Source organism: Schistocerca piceifrons, chromosome 3 (genome assembly GCF_021461385.2).
Source record: "Schistocerca piceifrons isolate TAMUIC-IGC-003096 chromosome 3, iqSchPice1.1, whole genome shotgun sequence".
NCBI lineage: Eukaryota > Metazoa > Arthropoda > Insecta > Orthoptera > Acrididae > Schistocerca > Schistocerca piceifrons.
The window spans coordinates 953,562,732-953,580,641 of record NC_060140.1 but is presented as its reverse complement, the minus strand read 5'-3'; the positions used below and the strand labels follow the sequence as shown (position 1 = coordinate 953,580,641).

General features: G+C 43.9%; 1 protein-coding gene across 1 annotated transcript in view; it reads right to left on the bottom strand.

Annotated features, from left to right (window-relative positions):
- LOC124788168 (troponin C, isoallergen Bla g 6.0101-like) overlaps positions 1-17,910 on the bottom strand; it is a 110,609-nt gene that overhangs the window by 53,090 nt on the left and 39,609 nt on the right. The window contains exon 4 of the mRNA XM_047255321.1: positions 15,170-15,289. Coding sequence (XP_047111277.1) covers positions 15,170-15,289 — 120 coding nt within the window. The remainder of the gene's footprint in view (positions 1-15,169; positions 15,290-17,910) is intronic.

Below are 17,910 nucleotides of genomic sequence, written 5' to 3'. Positions count from 1 at the left end.
CGTGCTCAACCATTGTAACACCGATTTGGAAGTATGAGTGATTCCTTCCACTGTATTCCACGCGTGGTTTTTACAACCATGCTCCGCAGTGCTCGGCCGTCCCTGTCCGTACAGGCTGGCTGCCTGGTATTGTTTTACCTCTGGCTGTTCTTTCACGTCTCCAATTAACAGCCACGTCACCAACAGCCGAGCTGGGCCGCTTCAGAAGGGTTCAGATGTCACATGTATCTGTTACCCAGGTGAGTTTGTAAGAGGTACGAGCAGATGTAATTTCGATGTATTGCTCATCCGCTGCCTGCGATATGCAAGGTATAAGAGAATCTCTGACCAGAGAGCAGTGTTGACTGCAGTAGGAACTGTGTAGCTGTAGCAGTAAGTTGTTGCTAGTCTGCAGTCTGCTCTGGTCTGCTCTAGTCTGGTGTATCGTGTTGGCTGGGCCGGTCGCGGTGCAGCGATGCCGGAGCCTGAGTATTATTGTATAAGGTAAAAAAGCAGCCTCGCGCATATCTAGTAATGGTATCTCAAGTCGCATGTAAATGTTTTAAAACTCTCGTAATAATAATCTTCCTCATAAAAAGTAACTTTTAACAATCATTCATTTCAATTTAAAGAATTTACTAATTTCTCCCATCCATGATCATCCCGATTATTGCAATAGAAAAATCAGTTGCTTCCTTTCATAAATGACAGATAGGTCGGCCAGCATTGCACAGAGCTGTGCTGGAAAAATTTATTGTAAGAGCAGATATATCCGGCGACTTCATTGAGGTAAGAATTTTTGCTTTTTTTGTTCAGAATGATCTTTCAGGGCCATGACGCAGCACTGCTGTCGTCCAAAATTTACCAGGTTAAATTCACAGTGAATTATTGAAAAGTCATAAGTGAGCGACAATTTAATTGAGAGGTTAGTTACATTGTATTGTTACCAGGTTACTGAATTCATTTTTTATTGGGACGTTACACTGAATGTGAACGACATAATTATAATTTTTTTTTTACTGCTGAGAGGTTTAGGAATTTTTCTGTTTTGAGGTTACGCTAAATGTGAATGAATTTTGAGCTTAGATTAAATCAGAAAGAATTTTGTGTTGAGGTTAATGTGAAAAGAATTTTGTAGGGAGGTTACAAATGAGAACGAATTTTGTGGCGAGGTTACACTAAATTAGAGTCATACTCATATTATTTATTTTATTTTTGTGGGGAGGTTACAACTTTTAATGAGTAGAACGCTTTCGGAGTCGCTGAGCCCTCGTGACCGACCCATTCTGGAGTTGCAGCATTCTCCGCCGCCCTTTGTACTGGCGGGGCTCTCGTAACATCTAGAGGCCAATCCCGCATTACATCGTGGTGTCCGGATACTTTTGATCAGATAGTGTATAGTGTCAGTTGAATATTTTTGCAGGATTGGAATTCGAAACTGGATTTTCAATTACCACTACACGTTCGTTACCCTGCAGGTTCTCTGGTTCAGCATACCTGAACCATTTCTACTGAGATCGCCTCGTGTCACTTCATCTTCACTGATTCCATCTCCATAGAGCCACTCATTTCACTTCTTTGCGTCTAATTTATTTCATATCAATACCTTGTGTCGAGATATTGGACAGCCCGCACCGACTCCGTTCTCCCTCTGACGCTGTTTGTACATACACAGTCAGAGAATATCGGCATTCAAACCGTAAACCATAGGTGGAGATATCAGTGACAGCGAAAGTTTATGAGTGAGGCCCGGAGGGGTACTCACCTAGCCTAATGGCTGGCGCGACTGCCATTAGTAAGTGAGACATTCTGGTTTGCCATTACACGTTCACAGTTTCCATCCTTATTGGCAACGATACCTTTCCTTGACGAAGTGTGAGTATTTTGTATGCACAGGAATTCTTCTTGGTGCATGACTGCAATGAGTGCTAGTGTGGTTTAAGAGTTGTTGATGGCGATAGGGACAAGAATGCTGTGCTTAAGTCATCGTCTGTCGAATAATGCTAAGAGATCGCCGAGCTTAACACTCCTTGCTCTTTGACATACTATGAAGAAACGGGAATTCACTGAAATATGTTATTGCACAGTCCCGTGGTGAAGAACTGCATACCATCCAACATTTTTCTTCACTTGCCTCTCACTTTTTGCTGACAAGCATTTTTTCACCGCTATATTAGAAACATTGAACTGTGGCATGACCATAGGAGTGCGCTCTAGCGACCGCAGATAGGGAGGTGGATCGGTATTCTGTAACTAATTATGGGTAAAATTATTTTGTGTATACTACAAGAACAAGTCTTCTGGAATAAGAGTCTTCGTTGGGCTCAATGCTGCTTTCATTACTTTTGGTAAAATAGTTTTCTATGTATTAAGGTCTACGTCCTACTGTCGATATTTCCACGCCAGCTTCCTTTCTTTTGCATTATCGAGGACCATTATAACGTAGCCACAAGATCATGGCAAATGTCACAACGTTAAACTAATAATCATGAAATCATCAAATCTATGATAGTAATAATAATAATGTGTTTACATGAAACGTAAGTTTTCAGTTATTAATAATCTCCACCCCTCCCCCTTATCCTTTAGAGAATCGATATGACGCATAATACAGCTCTATTTTAAGAAAAGTCAGTTTTCCCCATATTCAGTATTATGTAATGTTCAATTACATAATTTTACACGTAGATGCAGTGCAAACTTTGTTGCGAATAGAGTTAATAGTAAAGAAGTAATAAATTAAAACCTCATGCATAACGCAGAAATTTTACTACAAGAACAGCGAAAATGCAGTGAGAGATAAACTTCGCCGGCCGCTGGTGGCGGAGCGGTTCTAGGCGCTTCAGTCTGGAACCGCGGGACTGCTACGGTCGCAGGTTCGAGTCCTGCTTCGGGCATGGATGTGTGTGATGTCCTTAGGTTAGTTAGGTTCAAGTAGTTCTAAGTTCTAGGGGACTGATGACCTGAGATATTAAGTCCCAGCCGGCCGCGGTGGCCGTGAGATTCTGGCGCTGCAGTCCGGAACCGCGGGACTGCTACGGTCGCAGGTTTGAATCCTGCCTCGGGCATTGGTGTGTTTGATGTCCTTAGGTTAGTTAGTTTTAAGTAGTTCTAAGTTCTAGGGGACTTATGACCTAAGATGTTGAGTCCCATAGTGCTCAGAGCCATTTGAACAATTTTTTATTAAGTCCCATAGTGCTCAGAGCCATTCGAACCATCTGATAAACTTCCTTCCTCTCATCACTTTGTGGGGGCTGACAATGAGGAGAAGTTAAAAATTGTGTAAAGTATGTTGGGAGTCGCTACGTCCTCTCCTTTGCATATACCAGATGAATAGTGTCAGTATTTGGGACTCCATGTGTTACGCTACCTCAAGATGTAAGCCCTGTTTCCAACTTTAATATTTGTCTCATTCTGTTGAGTCTTCTTCGTAAGATTGTATCTCTTGATGAGTAGATTGTGACAGCAGTTGTTGTAGGAAATACTGAGAATCAAAGTTTTGTTACCCCTGAACAACGTTATATAAGTAACGTTGAACTGGGACCTAGTGAGCGTTTAGCATGCCAAAATTAAAAGAAAGGAAAATCCCTAATATTGGTGATCTTTTACTGGAGCTCGAAACTTACCAGGAGAGCGGATTTCAATGCGAGATGCTTTTAATAGTTTCCACAACGAAACTCTGTCTCGAAATCTGGCAGACAACCCAAAGAGATCCTGGTCACATGTAAAGTACACCAGTAGCAAGGCAACGACAACACCTACAGTGCGCGATAACAATGGTGATGTCACTGATGACAGTGCCACTGAACACGGTTTTCCGAAACTCCTTCACCGAGGAAGACAAATTAAATAGTCCAGAATTAGAATCTAGAACGACTGTCACCAACGAGTAACTTAGAAGTAGATAACCTCAATGCAGCGAAGCAGCTTAAATCGCATAACAAAGGAAAGGTCTCCTGCCTAGATTGAATACCAGTCAGTTCCTTTCAGACTACACTGATATAGTAGCGCCGGCCGGAGTGGCCGAGCGGTTCTAGGCGCTACAGTCTGGAACCGCGAGACCGCTACGGTCGCAGGTTCGAATCCTGCCTCGGGCATGGATGTGTGTGATGTCCTTGGGTTAGTTAGGTTTAAGTAGTTCTACGTTCTAGGGGACTGATGACCTCAGAAGTTGAGTCGCATAGTGCTCAGAGCCATTTGAACCATTTTTTTGATACAGTAGCTCCATAGTCAGCCATCATATCCAACAGCTCGCTCTAAAGATCCTTACCTGATGACTGGAAAGTCGTACAAGTCACACTAATACGCAAGAAAGAAAATAGGAGTAATCCGCTGAATTACAGACCCATAACGGCGATCTGAGGGATTTTGGAACATATACTGTACTCGAACGTTATGAACCAACTGAAAGAAGACGATTTATTGAGAAATATCCAACACGGATTCAAAAAATATAGTTCTTGTGAAAAACAACTAGCTTTTTGTTCTCACAAAGTAATGAGTGGTATTGACATGCAATGTCACATTGATTCGATATTTTTGGACTTCCAGAAAGCTTTCGACACTATTCCTCAGAAATGCCTTCTAATTGAGCCTATGATGTATCGCCTCAGTTGTGTGACTGGATTCGTGACTTCCTGTCAATTAGGTCACAGTTCGTAGTAACGGGCGGAAAGTCATCGAGTAAAACAAGTAATATCTGGCGTTCCCCAAGGAAGTGTTACAGGCCTTCTGCTGTTCCTGATATACATAAACGACATTGGAGGCAACCGGAGCAGCCCTCTTTTCATATGATACTTTCATTTACCGTCTTGTAAAGTCAGCAAATGATAAAAACCAATTGCAAAATGACTTACACATGATACTTGTATGGTGGGAAAAGTGGCAGTTGACTCTAAGTAATGAAAAGTGTAAAGCCATCTACATGAGTACCGAAAGAAATCCGCTAAATTTCGGTTACACGATAGATCACACAAGTCTAAAGGCTGTAAATTCAGCTAAATTAGCTATTACAATTACGAATAACTTAAATTGGAACATCACATAAATAATGTTGGTAAAGCAAATCGAAGATTGCGCTTTACTGGCAAAAAGATTTAGCAAGTACAGCAGGTCTAGTAAAGAGACTGCTTACTCTACATTTTTCCGCCGTCTTCTAGAGTATTGCTGTGCGATGTGGAATCCGCAGCAAATGGGCTGACGGACGACATCGAAATAGTTCAAAAAACGGTAGCACACTTTGTGCTATCGCGAATAAGGAGAGAGTACCATGGACATGATACGTGAACTGGGGTGCCAGTCATTAAAACAAAGGCGTTTTTCGTTTCAGCAGGATCTTCTCGTGCAATTTCAGTCACCAACTTTGTCCTCCGATTGCGAAAATTTTCTGTTGGCGCCCGCGTACACAGGAAGAAATGACCATCATGATAAAGTTTGAGAAATCAGAGCTCGCACGGAAAAATTTAGGTGCTCGTTTTTCCTACGCGCCAATAGAGAGTGAAACGGTAGAGAAAAGAGATGAAGATAGCTGGATGAACCTTGTGCCAGGAACTTAATTGTGAAATGTGTAATAATCATGTAGATGTAAATGGAGCCATTTGGTAAAATATTATGAGTAGGAAATGGTGAAGCTCTAAATAATGGTATCATTTTAAATGTTATTGTACTGAAATATGTATGTAAACAAATCCTTTACGAGGGGAGAGACATTCTGTTAGCCAAGGATATCGTTGTTCCATTTGCAACATAAGGTTTATATCCTATTTGGAGGGATGTTTTGTGGTCTAATGCTGTGGAGTAGTTTACATCCTCGGCGAGAGACATGCGAATGCGAGACTGTTGCAGCTGACTGCATTGAATTTACGCACGTAATTTACTGGTGAGCGTTGGCAGGCGCAGTTGTTCCAGACTGCCGGTGATAGCCGCTCCGCTCGACACACGTGTTCAGCGAGAGTGTGCAACAAGACCACAGCAACAGGTCCACAAACTGCACGCTTGCATTCAGCCAGATGGCCACCCCGGAAACTTTTCAAAGAGACTTACGTACACCTACAAACACACTCTGCAAACCGTAGCGAAGTGCATGGCACACGGTAATTCTCATTTGGACTCGTGCCTACTGCGTTCGTGTCCGTAGAGTAGAAACAATAACAGGGTAGACCACTCTGTGCGCGCTGTAATTAGTCTGATATTGTCTGTTTATGTGGTTCGTACGGAAGCGATAAGTAGGGGACTATAGTACACACTGAGGCGACGAATGTCATGGAATTCACACATACAGATGGCCGTGGTATAGCGTACACGAGGAATGAAAGGGCAGTGCATTGGCGGAGCTGCTGTTTGTACTCAGGTGATTCATGTAAAAAGGTTTCCGACGTGGTTATAGCCACACGAAGAATCAAAATTCTTTGGAAGCAAAATGACAGTTGGAGCTAGACGCGTGGGACATTTCGTTTCGGAAATCGTTATGTATTTCAGTATTCCGAGATCCACGGTGTTAAGCGTGTGCCGAGAATACCAAACTTGAGGCATTATCCCTCACCACGGACAACACAGTGGCCGACAGCCTTCACTTAACGACCGACAGCAGTGGCGTTTGCGTCGAGTTGTCAGTGCTAAAAGACAAGCAACACTACGTGAAGTAACCTTAGAAATCAATGTGGAACGTACGACGAACGTATCCATTGGGGCAATGTGGCGAAATTCCGTGTTAGGGAGCCGTGGGCTTTGGAAGCAGACGACCGACGCGAGTGTCTTTGCTATCGGGACATCACCTGTAGTGCCTCTCCTGGGCTCGTGACTATTTCAGTTGGACCCTAGACGACTCGAAAACCGTGATCTGGTAAGATGAGTCCCGATTTCAGCTGGTAAGAGCCATGGATCCAAGTTGTCAACAAGGCACTGTGCAAGCAGCTGGTGGCTCCATAATGGTGTGGGCTCTGTTTATGTGGAATGGACTAGGTTCTTCGGTCCAACTGAACCTATCATTGACTACAAATGGCTATGTTCAAGCTACTTTAAGACCGTTTGCAGCCATTCACTGACGTCATGTTCCCAAACAGCGATGGCATTTTTACAGACGACAATGCATCATGTCACCGGGCCGCAATTGTTCGCCATTGGATTGAGGAACATTCTGGGCAATCCGAGCGAATGATTTGGTCACCCACATCCCCCGAAATGCGTTCCATCGAACATTTATGAGACTTAATCGAGAAGTCAGTCCGTACACAAAATCCTGCACCGGCAAAACTATTGCAGTTATGGACCGTTGTAGAGGCAGCATCGCTTAATGTTTCTGCAGGGGACTTCCAACCACTTGTTGAGTCCATGCCACATCGACTAGCTGCACTATCCTGAGCAAAAGGAGGGTCGATATGATAATAATAGGCACCTCATGACTTTTGTCACCTCAATGTGTTACTAAATTTCTCAGTTAATTCTGATTCTTGAAACTTTGTGGGTAGGCTTTCACAGGAGAGGTGGCGTCTATCTTGAAGGTTTTACCAGGTCAGGGCTCTCAGAATTTCAGTGATGCTCTTCTGTGAGTCCAACAAACCTACCACTCTTCTGTGGGTCGAACAAACCTACCACTCTTTTGTGGGTCAAACAAAGCTTCTACTCTTCCATGGGTCAAACAAACCTGCCACTCTTCTGTGAGTCAAACAAAGCTTCTAATCTTCCCAGGGTCAAACAAACCTGCCACTCTTCTGTGGGTCAAACAAAGCTTCTGCTCTTCTGTGGGTCAAACAAACCTGACACTTTTCTGTGGGTCAAGCAAAGCTTCTAATCTTCCCTGGGTCAAGCAAACCTGACACTCTTCTATGGGTCAAACAAATCTTCTGCTCTTCTGTGGGTCAAACAAACCTGACACTCTTCTGTGGGTCAAACAAAGCTTCTAATCTTCCCTGGGTCAAACAAACCTGCCACTCTTCTGTGAGTCAAACAAAGCTTCTGCTCTTCTGTGGGTCAAACAAACCTGACACTCTTCTGTGGGTCAAACAAAGCTTCTAATCTTCCCTGGGTCAAACAAACCTGCCAGTCTTCTATGGGTCAAACAAAGCTTCTGCTCTTCCATGGGTCAAACAAACCTGCCACTCTTCCGTGGGTCAAACCAAGCAACTATTCTTCCCTGGGTCAAACAGACCTGCCACTCTTCTGTGGGTCAAACAAATCTTCTGCTCTTCTGTGGGTCAAACAAACCTGACACTCTTCTGTGGGTCAAACAAAGCTTCTAATCTTCCCTGGGTCAAACAAATCTGCCACTCTTCTGTGGGTCAAACAAAGCTTCTAATCTTCCCTGGGTCAAACAGACCTGCCACTCTTCTGTGGGTCAAACAAAGCTTCTGCTCTTCCGTGGGTCAAACAAACCTGCCACTATTCTCTTCTTTGTATAGATTCAGTGCCCCAGTTAGTTCCGTATGGTATGAGCCACACATAATGTAATATTCCATAAGCAGTGTTCCTTGTATACTTACTACAGTTTTCCCATATATTAGCAACATACTGAAGTCTGACAGTTGCATTATCTGTAAATGAGACAATGTAATGGTTCCATTTTATACCGCCACAAATTACTACACCCAGGAGTGTGTTTGAGGTGACTGATTGCAGTTGTGACTCATTTATATTGTAGTCATAGGATACCTCTTTCCTGCCTTTTGTAATGTGCAAAAATTTACAGTTTTGAGCTGTTAAAGCGAATTTCCAAAGTTTACAGGGTTTTGAAATCTTCTCAGCATCTTGCTAAATATTTGTCCAGCTTTCATCTGATAATACTTCATTATAGATAACTGCATTATCAGCAGAAGGCAGGGCTTACTATGTATATTGTCTGGTAGGTCATCAGTGCACCACTGCCCAGTACGCGACTGAAGGGGACTTGGAACGCCCTACATCGACAACGTTAAACTTTTTTAATTAGGTTTCCTGTAATTCAGCAAACACTGTGCTAATGAACATGAAACTTGTACAGGAAATTACACGTTATGTTCTAGGTGTAACGTGCTAAAATAATCGCATTTCAACCAATGGTTAGGGAAATACAGTTTTTTAAAAGTATACATAAAATGACAATAATGTTTGGAACAAACAACTTTTGATTAGACAGTTTCAAATAACAATCAATCTTGAGCGCAAATTTTTATTAAAACTTACTTTCCGACTAATTGCCAGTGTTCTATATCCGTGCCATTTTAAGTGCGACCAATTTAACATGTGTTTAGACATTTCCTCGCTACTTACACAATGATGAGCCAAATCAGTATGACCATCTGCTTAACAGCATTTTTGTCCGTCTTTGGAACGACATACGTCACTAATTCTGCGTATTAGAGATCCGACAGTTTGTTGGTAGGTTTTTGGAGGTATTTGACGTTAGATGTCTGCGCACAGGTCATGAAATTCGCGTAAATAACGGGCCGCCGGTTCGTGTACGCAATAATGGAGTCCAATAGCAAACTAGATGGGTTCTATACGATTTACATCAGGCGAATTTGGTCGCCATGACATCAAAGTAAGTTGATTATAATGATCCTCAAACCATTGTATCACGATTCTGGCTCCGAGACACGGGTAATTATTCTGCTGAAAGATGACATCGGCGATGGGGAAGACGTCAAGCACGAAGGAATGCAGGTCACTCGCAGCTTTCAGCGTATTTTCGATTACTACCACAGGTCTCATGCAAGCGCAGGAGAATGTCTGCCATAGTATGATCTGTTCCCACCTACCTGCGTACGTGGCGCGCTGCACGTTTCTAGCCGCAGTTAACCTCGATGACGGCGTTTGTAGAGACGACTCTCGACCTAGAGTAGCAACAGTGTGTTTCACCTGAAGAGCCGACACGTTTCCATTGATCGACGATCGAATCCCGTACGTCCGACCAGGCAACATGTTTCCAGTCATCAGAAGTCCAATGTCGGTGTTGACGGGCCCAGGCGAGGCACAAAGCTTTGTGTTGTGCCGTCGTCAAGGTTACATGACTAGTCCTTCGGCTCCGAAACGCAATATCGATGATGTTTCGTTGAATGGTTCGCACGCCAACACTTGCCGAAGGCCCGGCATTGAAATCTGCAACTATTTGCGGAAGGGTTACACTTCTATCACGTTGAACGATTCTCTTCAGTCGTCGTTGGTCTTGTTCTTGCAGGATCTTTCCCCGGCCGCAACGATGTCGGAGATTTGATGGTTTGCCGGGTTCCTGATATTCGCGGTACACTCGTGAAATGGTCGTAGGATAAAATCACCACTTCATCGCTGCATAGTAGATTCTGTCTCCCATCGCTCGTGCGCCGACTATAACACCACGTTCAAACTCACTTAAATCTTGATGAGCTGCCATTGTAGCAGCAAAAACAGATCTAACAACTGCGTTAGACACCTGTTGTCCTATACAAACGTTGCCGACCGCCGCGTCGTTTTCTGCCTGTTTACATATGTCTGTATTTGAATACGCATGCCTATACCAGTTTTTTTGGGGCTTCACTGTAAGTTGCATTTTCCTGTGTGATCTCATGTCATCACACATATCGAGTAATACCTCGGACATGACCAGTCATCAACTATGCTAGCGTGCGTGCACATACTTTTCTACACTAGCATGACATACCGTTGTGTGGAACATATTGCCACAGCAACAAATCGAAAACAGTTGTAGTCTCCTGGATCAGATCAAGTTGTCTGACCGGTTTCACTCGGTTTTAGGGAAAAATGTCGAAGCGATTGGCGCCCTCACGTTTTCTCCCTCTACGATCAGCTCCTATGTGCTTAATATTTATCAGATTGAGACTGGTGCTCATAACTTGACGACGAAAGTAACTTTCGCATTAGGCGTCACTGCCAAGTAACATAGCTCGATGAAACTTGGACCATACTCAAAGGAACAGCTAAAGTATAGTACAGAGGGTAACTGAAAGAAATGGACTATGAAGCGGGCAGAAATGACACTTTTATTCATAAACAATAATTACACTGAAGTCACGGCGATTCATGATGGTTCCCTGGACATTACAGAAGGCCGCTCTACATCTACATATATACTCCGCTAGCCACCAAGCGGTGTGTGGCGGAGAGCACTGTTCGCTCCAAAGTCATATTTCCCCCTCCTGAACCCACCGATTCCATATTCTGCCAACAGTCATTGGATCTCGACCAACGCGAGGAGCGATGTTGCGATACGATAGGCTACAATGCGACCTTTATCAAAGTCGGAAACGTGATGGTACTCATTTCTCCTCCTTACACGAGGCATCAAAACAACGTTTCACCAGGCAACGCCGGTCAGCTGCTGTTTGTGTATGAGAAATCGGTTGGAAACTTTCCTCATGTCAGCACGTTGTAGGTGTCGCCACCGTCGCCAACCTTGTGTGAATGCTCTGAAAAGCTAATCATTTGCATATCACAGCATCTTCTTCCTGTCGGTTGAAGTTCGCGTCTGCAGCACGTCGTCTTCGTGGTGTAGCAATTTTAATGGCCAGTAGTGTAGTATTAGGAATCGTGCCTATTGCGTTCGTGTCTGTAGAGTAGACACAATGACAGGATAGACCCCTCTGTGTGATGTCCTTAGGTTAGTTAGGTTTGAGTAGTTCTAAGTTCTAGGGGACTGATGACAATAGATGTTAAGTCCCATAGTGCTCAGAGCCATTTGAAGCATTTGAACCAGAATCTCTTAAGGTTTTTGCACAGGTCGGTTGACAACGTCGTGATTTCGAAATCATTGAGCGCTTCTCTCATTGCTCTTCTTACGCCCATTTTCGCTTCGTTCAGCTTTTCTTTGTTAGCTAGCTTTTTACTTCTCTTGAATCTGAGATGAAGTTCTCTTTGTTTACATAGCACGTTTCTGACACGGCTATTAGACCATGGAGGATGTTTCCCATCTCTTAAAACCTTACTCGGAACATACTTGTCTAGGGCATATTGAACGATGTCTTTGAATTTTTTCCATTTGTTCTCCACATCTTCGTCCTCATCACCGAATATTTGATGCTGACTGCTGAGATATTCTGAAATTTTTGTCCCGTCACAATTTCTGAGCAAATATGTCTTCCTACATTTATTAACATTCCTTGTAGGACCAGTCGTCATAGATGGTGTCACAGCCTTATGATCACTGATACCCTCCTCTACGTTAACTGATTCCATAAGTTCATGTGTGTTTGTTGTCAGGAGGTCTAAGACGTTACCCTCACGAGTTGGTTCTCCAACTATCTGCTCAAGGTAATTTTCGGACAAGACATCCAGAACAACGCCACACGATTCCCTGTCTCTGCCAACAGTTTTGATGGCCTAACACTCTACCTGGCTATTTGAAGTCGCCCCCTATTACAACGGCAAGATCAGGAAAATTGCTAACGATATTCTTCAAGCTCTGTCTGAAGCGCTCTACAACTACAGATCCTGTCTCAGGTGGTCTATAAAAGCATCCGATCACCATTTTTTACCGTTCTTTGATACTCAATTTCACTCAGATAAAATTCACATTCGGAAACCGAGATAACCTCACTAGATTTTATCGACTTTTTTACTGCAGTAAACACCCGCCACCATTGGCGACTAAACTATCCTTACGACAAACATTCCAGTCTGAACTTAGGATTTCGTTGTCATTGATGTCTGGCTTCAAACAGCTTTCTGTTCCCAATACTAAGTGTGCATTATAACATTCAATAAGCGATACTAATTCTGGGACCTTTCCTTGGATGCTCCTGCAGTTTACTAAAATCATAGTAATCTTTTCTATCTCTGATCTGTGAGGACCAAGATTCTCTGAGGTCGCTGTGGCTGATTTAACAGGCAGATCGTGTTTGCTTCAAAGGGAGGGGTCCTCTAAGATGAAAACGCCCCATGTGCACGCCACACGTACTCCGCTACCATGGTAGCAGCTTCCTGCGTGTAGTGCACGACTGACCTATTAACTGCAACCTCTGCACCCGATAGTGCAGGTCGAGAAATTCGCATCCGATACCGTCACAGAACCGTCTGAGCCTCTGGTTTAGACCTTCCACTCTGATCCAAACCAGAGGACCGCGATCAACCCTGGGTACGATGCTACAAATAAGACAGCATAGCCTGCACTCCGCGTGCGTTGCTAGTTGCTTTCACAAATCAGCGAGCTGCCGAGAAGAGCCGAGGATGGCCTCAGAACCCAAGCGGCAGGCGTCATTCGTGCCGACATGTGTCGCTACACGCAGCCGGCTGCACCCAATGCGCTCGATAACCGCCGGCAGGGCCTCCTCCACATCGCGGATGAGACCTCTCGGCAAACATACCGAATGCACCTGGAATTCTTTCTCGCCTTGCCCGGTATCTCTTTGAGGGGCTCCACCACCGGCCACACATTGTAGCTCCCTATGACAAGCATACCCACCGTCTGTACTTGTCCGGACTGGGCAGGAAATTCGACCGCTGGCCCAACAGCAGAGGCATGCGGTGCTGACTCAGAGTTATCATCAACACTGGGAAGCACCTCGTACCTGCTGCTAAGACGTAGGGAGCCAGCCGCACGGCCTGCTCCCTCTTTCTTCTTCCGCCCAGTGATACGCGAACTCACCACTATCTGCCACCCAAATCGAGTGATGCCACACGATCAATTCGAGTGGTACCACGTGACCAAATCGAGTGGTGCCATCACAGTTTGACATATTAGGTACCTTTCTTTTCCATTCCCCGTTAGATCGTCTGTAGCTAGAGTCGTAAAACTAGTGAAACTACCGTACGAAAAAAAAATAGTTCAAATGGCTCTGAGCACTATGGGACTCAACTGCTGTGGTCATAAGTCCCCTAGAACTTAGAACTACTTAAACCTAACTAACCTAAGGACATCACACACATCCATGCCCGAGGCAGGATTCGAACCTGCGACCGTAGCGGTCGTGCGGTTCCAGACTGTAGCGCCTTTAACCGTTCGGCCACTCTGGCCGGCAAACTACCGTACGCTACAGTAGACTAACGTAGGTGTAGATACTGCAGTTATCGTAGTAGCCTGTCAATTAAAATTGTAACCACGTTACTGTACGTTAAGTGGGTTGCATAGCTGTCGGGCGTTATCTAATTTCGATCGTTTAGTTCGCTTATGCGATTAGTATCTTTCTATATTCCCCTAGAAACCGGAAGCGGTTAGCCGTCTAGAAACTGAAAGAGGATATATAAAGGGCTGAACTGAGGGAACATTTTTTTTACGTAGTTATCCTCCTCTCTGTTACTTGAAAACAGTCAGTACTTACAGCAAAATTGAAATTGTCGGCCGGCCGAATTGGCCGTGCGGTTCTAGGGCTGCAGTCTGGAACCGCGAGACCGCTACGGTCGCAGGTTCGAATCCTGCCTCGGGCATGGATGTGTGTGATGTCCTTAGGTTAGTAAGGTTTAAGTAGCTCTAAGTTCTAGGGGCCTGATGACCTCAGAAGTTGAGTCCCATAGTGCTCAGAGCCATTTTAACCAGTTTTTGAAATTGTCGGTGTTTCATTCGAAAATTGTTGATTTGTAATTTGGAACAGAGTGCTGTTCCAGTAAGAATTTCAGAAAGATACAGATTTGTCACACAGCGCTAGAAAACGCAATTTTCTGAAAAAAGTTAAAATTGAAAGAAAAACGCGCAAAAATAAAACACATCAAACACTACTTTCATACTTCGTCAAGCTTATATAAAACATGTATCTGTTGCTCATGAACACCCGACAGTAACAATAGGAACCACTTGCTTTTAATTATGATTCTGTCGATTACGAAATAACAACAAAACTTATCTAGCTTTTTTTTACGTGTGTGCATGTAAGCTGCACTTCGATCAAAAGTAATTACTTTGTTTACATAAAAGCACAGAGGTTACGCTATCAACTAATTTTTATTGTTTTCAAAAAGTAATTTATATTTTGTAAGACCATAACATACACAATAGACTAACACTGGACGACATATAATTCTAGTTATGTTGAAAAATAGAGAAAGAAACAAACAAAAGAAGAAAGTGAAGTCATCGGCTATCAGTTTCTCTCCCACACATTCATTTATGTTTCTTTCCCTTCCAGTGCTACCAATACTCCTACCATTTACTACGTCATTTATGTTCTGTACAAGAGAGCGGAACTCTACTTTAACTGAAAACAACAGTGGCAAAACAGCCGGCCCTCCTTTGCCAATGGTAGGAAATACAAGATGAGGAATGTATTGCTGAGCACAGATCCGGCACACTCACCCTCCTTGTCGTAGAGCCTGAAGGCCTCCCTGAGCTCCTGCTGCATCGCCTCGGCGTCCTCCTCCACCAGGAACCTGGCCGCCAGCTGCACGAACTCGTCGAACTCCAGCTGCCCAGAGCCTGCAACACACGTCACTATGGCAGGCTGACGTCACGTACTGCGTCACTGGTGCGGGGCAGACAATTTGTACCTGACGTTTACCTTTCACTATAAACTAAACATTTCTGACCGATCTGTCACTCCTATTCATTGTTCCGTTCATCATGACAATTTATCAAGACACAAAAAACTAGTACGGAAAATTTCCTCATGGCACAAGGGTCCTTCAATAAGTAATGCTCCACATTTTTTTAAAAAAGCCATTAATATACCGGTTGATCAAAAAGTCAGTATAAATTTGAAAACTTAATAAACCATGGAATAATGTAGATAGAGAGGCAAAATTTGACACACATGCTTGGAATGACATGGGGTTTTATTAGAACAAAAAAAAAAGTTCACAAAATGTCCGACAGATGGCGCTGGACAGCAAAACGTCAATGACTGCACATGACAATCGCGTTACAGAATCGCATCATGCCCAGCCTGGCCGATAAACACCTGCTGGAACGTACGATGTTAATGCAGGATGGCGCTCCACCCCATATTGCTAAACGCGTGGAAGATCTCTTGCGCGCGTCGTTTGGTGATGATCGTGTGCTCAGCCGCCACTTTCGTCATGCTTGGACTCCCAGGTCCCTAGACCTCGGTCCGTGAGATTATTGGCTTTGGGGTCACCTGAAGTCGCAAGTGAATCGTGATCGACCGACATCTCTAGGGATACTGAAAGACAACATCCGACGTCAATGCCTCACCGTAACTCCGGACATGCTTTACAGTGCTGTTCACAACATTATTCCTCGACTACAGCTATTGTTGACGAATGATGGTGGACATATTGAGCATTTCCTGTAAAGAACATCATCTTTGCTTTGTCTTACTATGTTATGCTAATTATTGCTATTCTGATGAGATGAAGCGCTATCTGTCGGACATTTTTTGAACTTTTGTATTTTTTTTTTTTTTTTGTTCTAATAAAACCCCATGTCATTCCAAGCATGTGTGTCAATTTGTACCTCTCTGTCTACATTATTCCGAGATTTATTCAGTTTTCAAATTTATACTGACTTTTTGATCACCCGGTACATAGACAAAAGTCCCTGTTGGTGCTTCACATTTGAAGTTTCGAACCGTTATGGGAGATGGCAGAGCAGTAGTACAGCGTCAAAATGGCGTGCACATACGATTCACGTTAGTCATCGTACTGTTATTGAATTCTTGTGTGCGGAAAAAGATGCCGCGGTGAACATCCGTAAACGTTTGTGCGCAGTGCATGGCGATGCTGCAGTTAATAGGAGTACAGTTGGGCAGTGGGTAAAGGAAATGAAAAAACACAGCTCCACGATCAGCCACGCTCGGGACGTCCTGTCGCACCCACTGCTCCAGACGTGCTAAATCGTGTGGGTGTCATTATTCGTGCCGACTGGCGCATCACAGCTCGACAATTGACTCTACAGTTGTCCGTCAACATTGGAAGTGCGTCTGCAGTGATCGAGATTCTCGGATATTCAAAGAAGTGCTCATGATGGGTGCCACGAATGCTCACAGCGGACCACAAGATTCAAAGAAAAGCCATTTCATCTGAATCGTTCGTGCTTTTTGAGACCGACGAAGAGGCCTTTCCGTCACGGATCGTTACGGGGAACGAAAGCTGGATCCACCACTTTGCACCGGAAACAAAAAGGCAGTCCATGGAGTGGCATCATCCTGATTCACCACAAAATCAGACATTCAACACATCCCCCCCTCTGTCGGAAAAGTCATGGTGACAGTCTTCAAGAATTGTGATGGCGTCATTTTCGTGGATTTGATGCCATCAATTCAGAGGCGTACTTGAAGACTCTGAATAAACTAAGAACCGTTTCCGACGTGTTCGATCGGGCAAGAATCCACCAGAAATCTTGTTCCAACACGATAATGCACACCCACACTCAAGTCTGAGAACCCGGGAACACATCACCAAATTGGGGTGGACATCATTGTCTCTTCCACCCTACAGTCCAGACCTGGCACCCACGCACTTCCATCTCTTTGGGCCGTTGAAAGATTCTCTACGGGGAACACACTTTGAAGATGATGAGAGTGTCAGTCATGCGTTGAAAACATGGTTACGCCTACAGGACAAGAGCTTTCACCAGCAGGCAATACATTCTCTTCCACAACTTTGGCGTACGACCATAGAACGTGATGGGGACTACCTAGAAAAATAGGACATGGACAAAACATATTGATGTATATTGTCACCAAATTATGGCTCTTAACAGTAAATATATTCTGAGAAAAAAAATGTGGGGCATTACTTATTGAACGACCCTCGTACTTTGCTGAAGAGTGATTATTCAGGACACATTTCTCAGTTGCCACAACAGGATCATACGTTACTATTTCATGATTCTAAGGGCATTTACGCACGAATAAAGGAAATTCTATCGTTATTTTTAGGTTTTTATCTGTGCACTCTATAAACATTCGAAAGCCGAATATCTGCTCTAGATAAAAACAAATTGCCGATTACAAATATAGCGGCGTTCTCTCTCTCACTCTCTCTCTCTCTCATACACACACTCTCTCTTTCTCTCTCCATTATTTAATATAATCCTTCCATTTAAATTTTAACTACCAAAACCAAATCCTTTTGCTG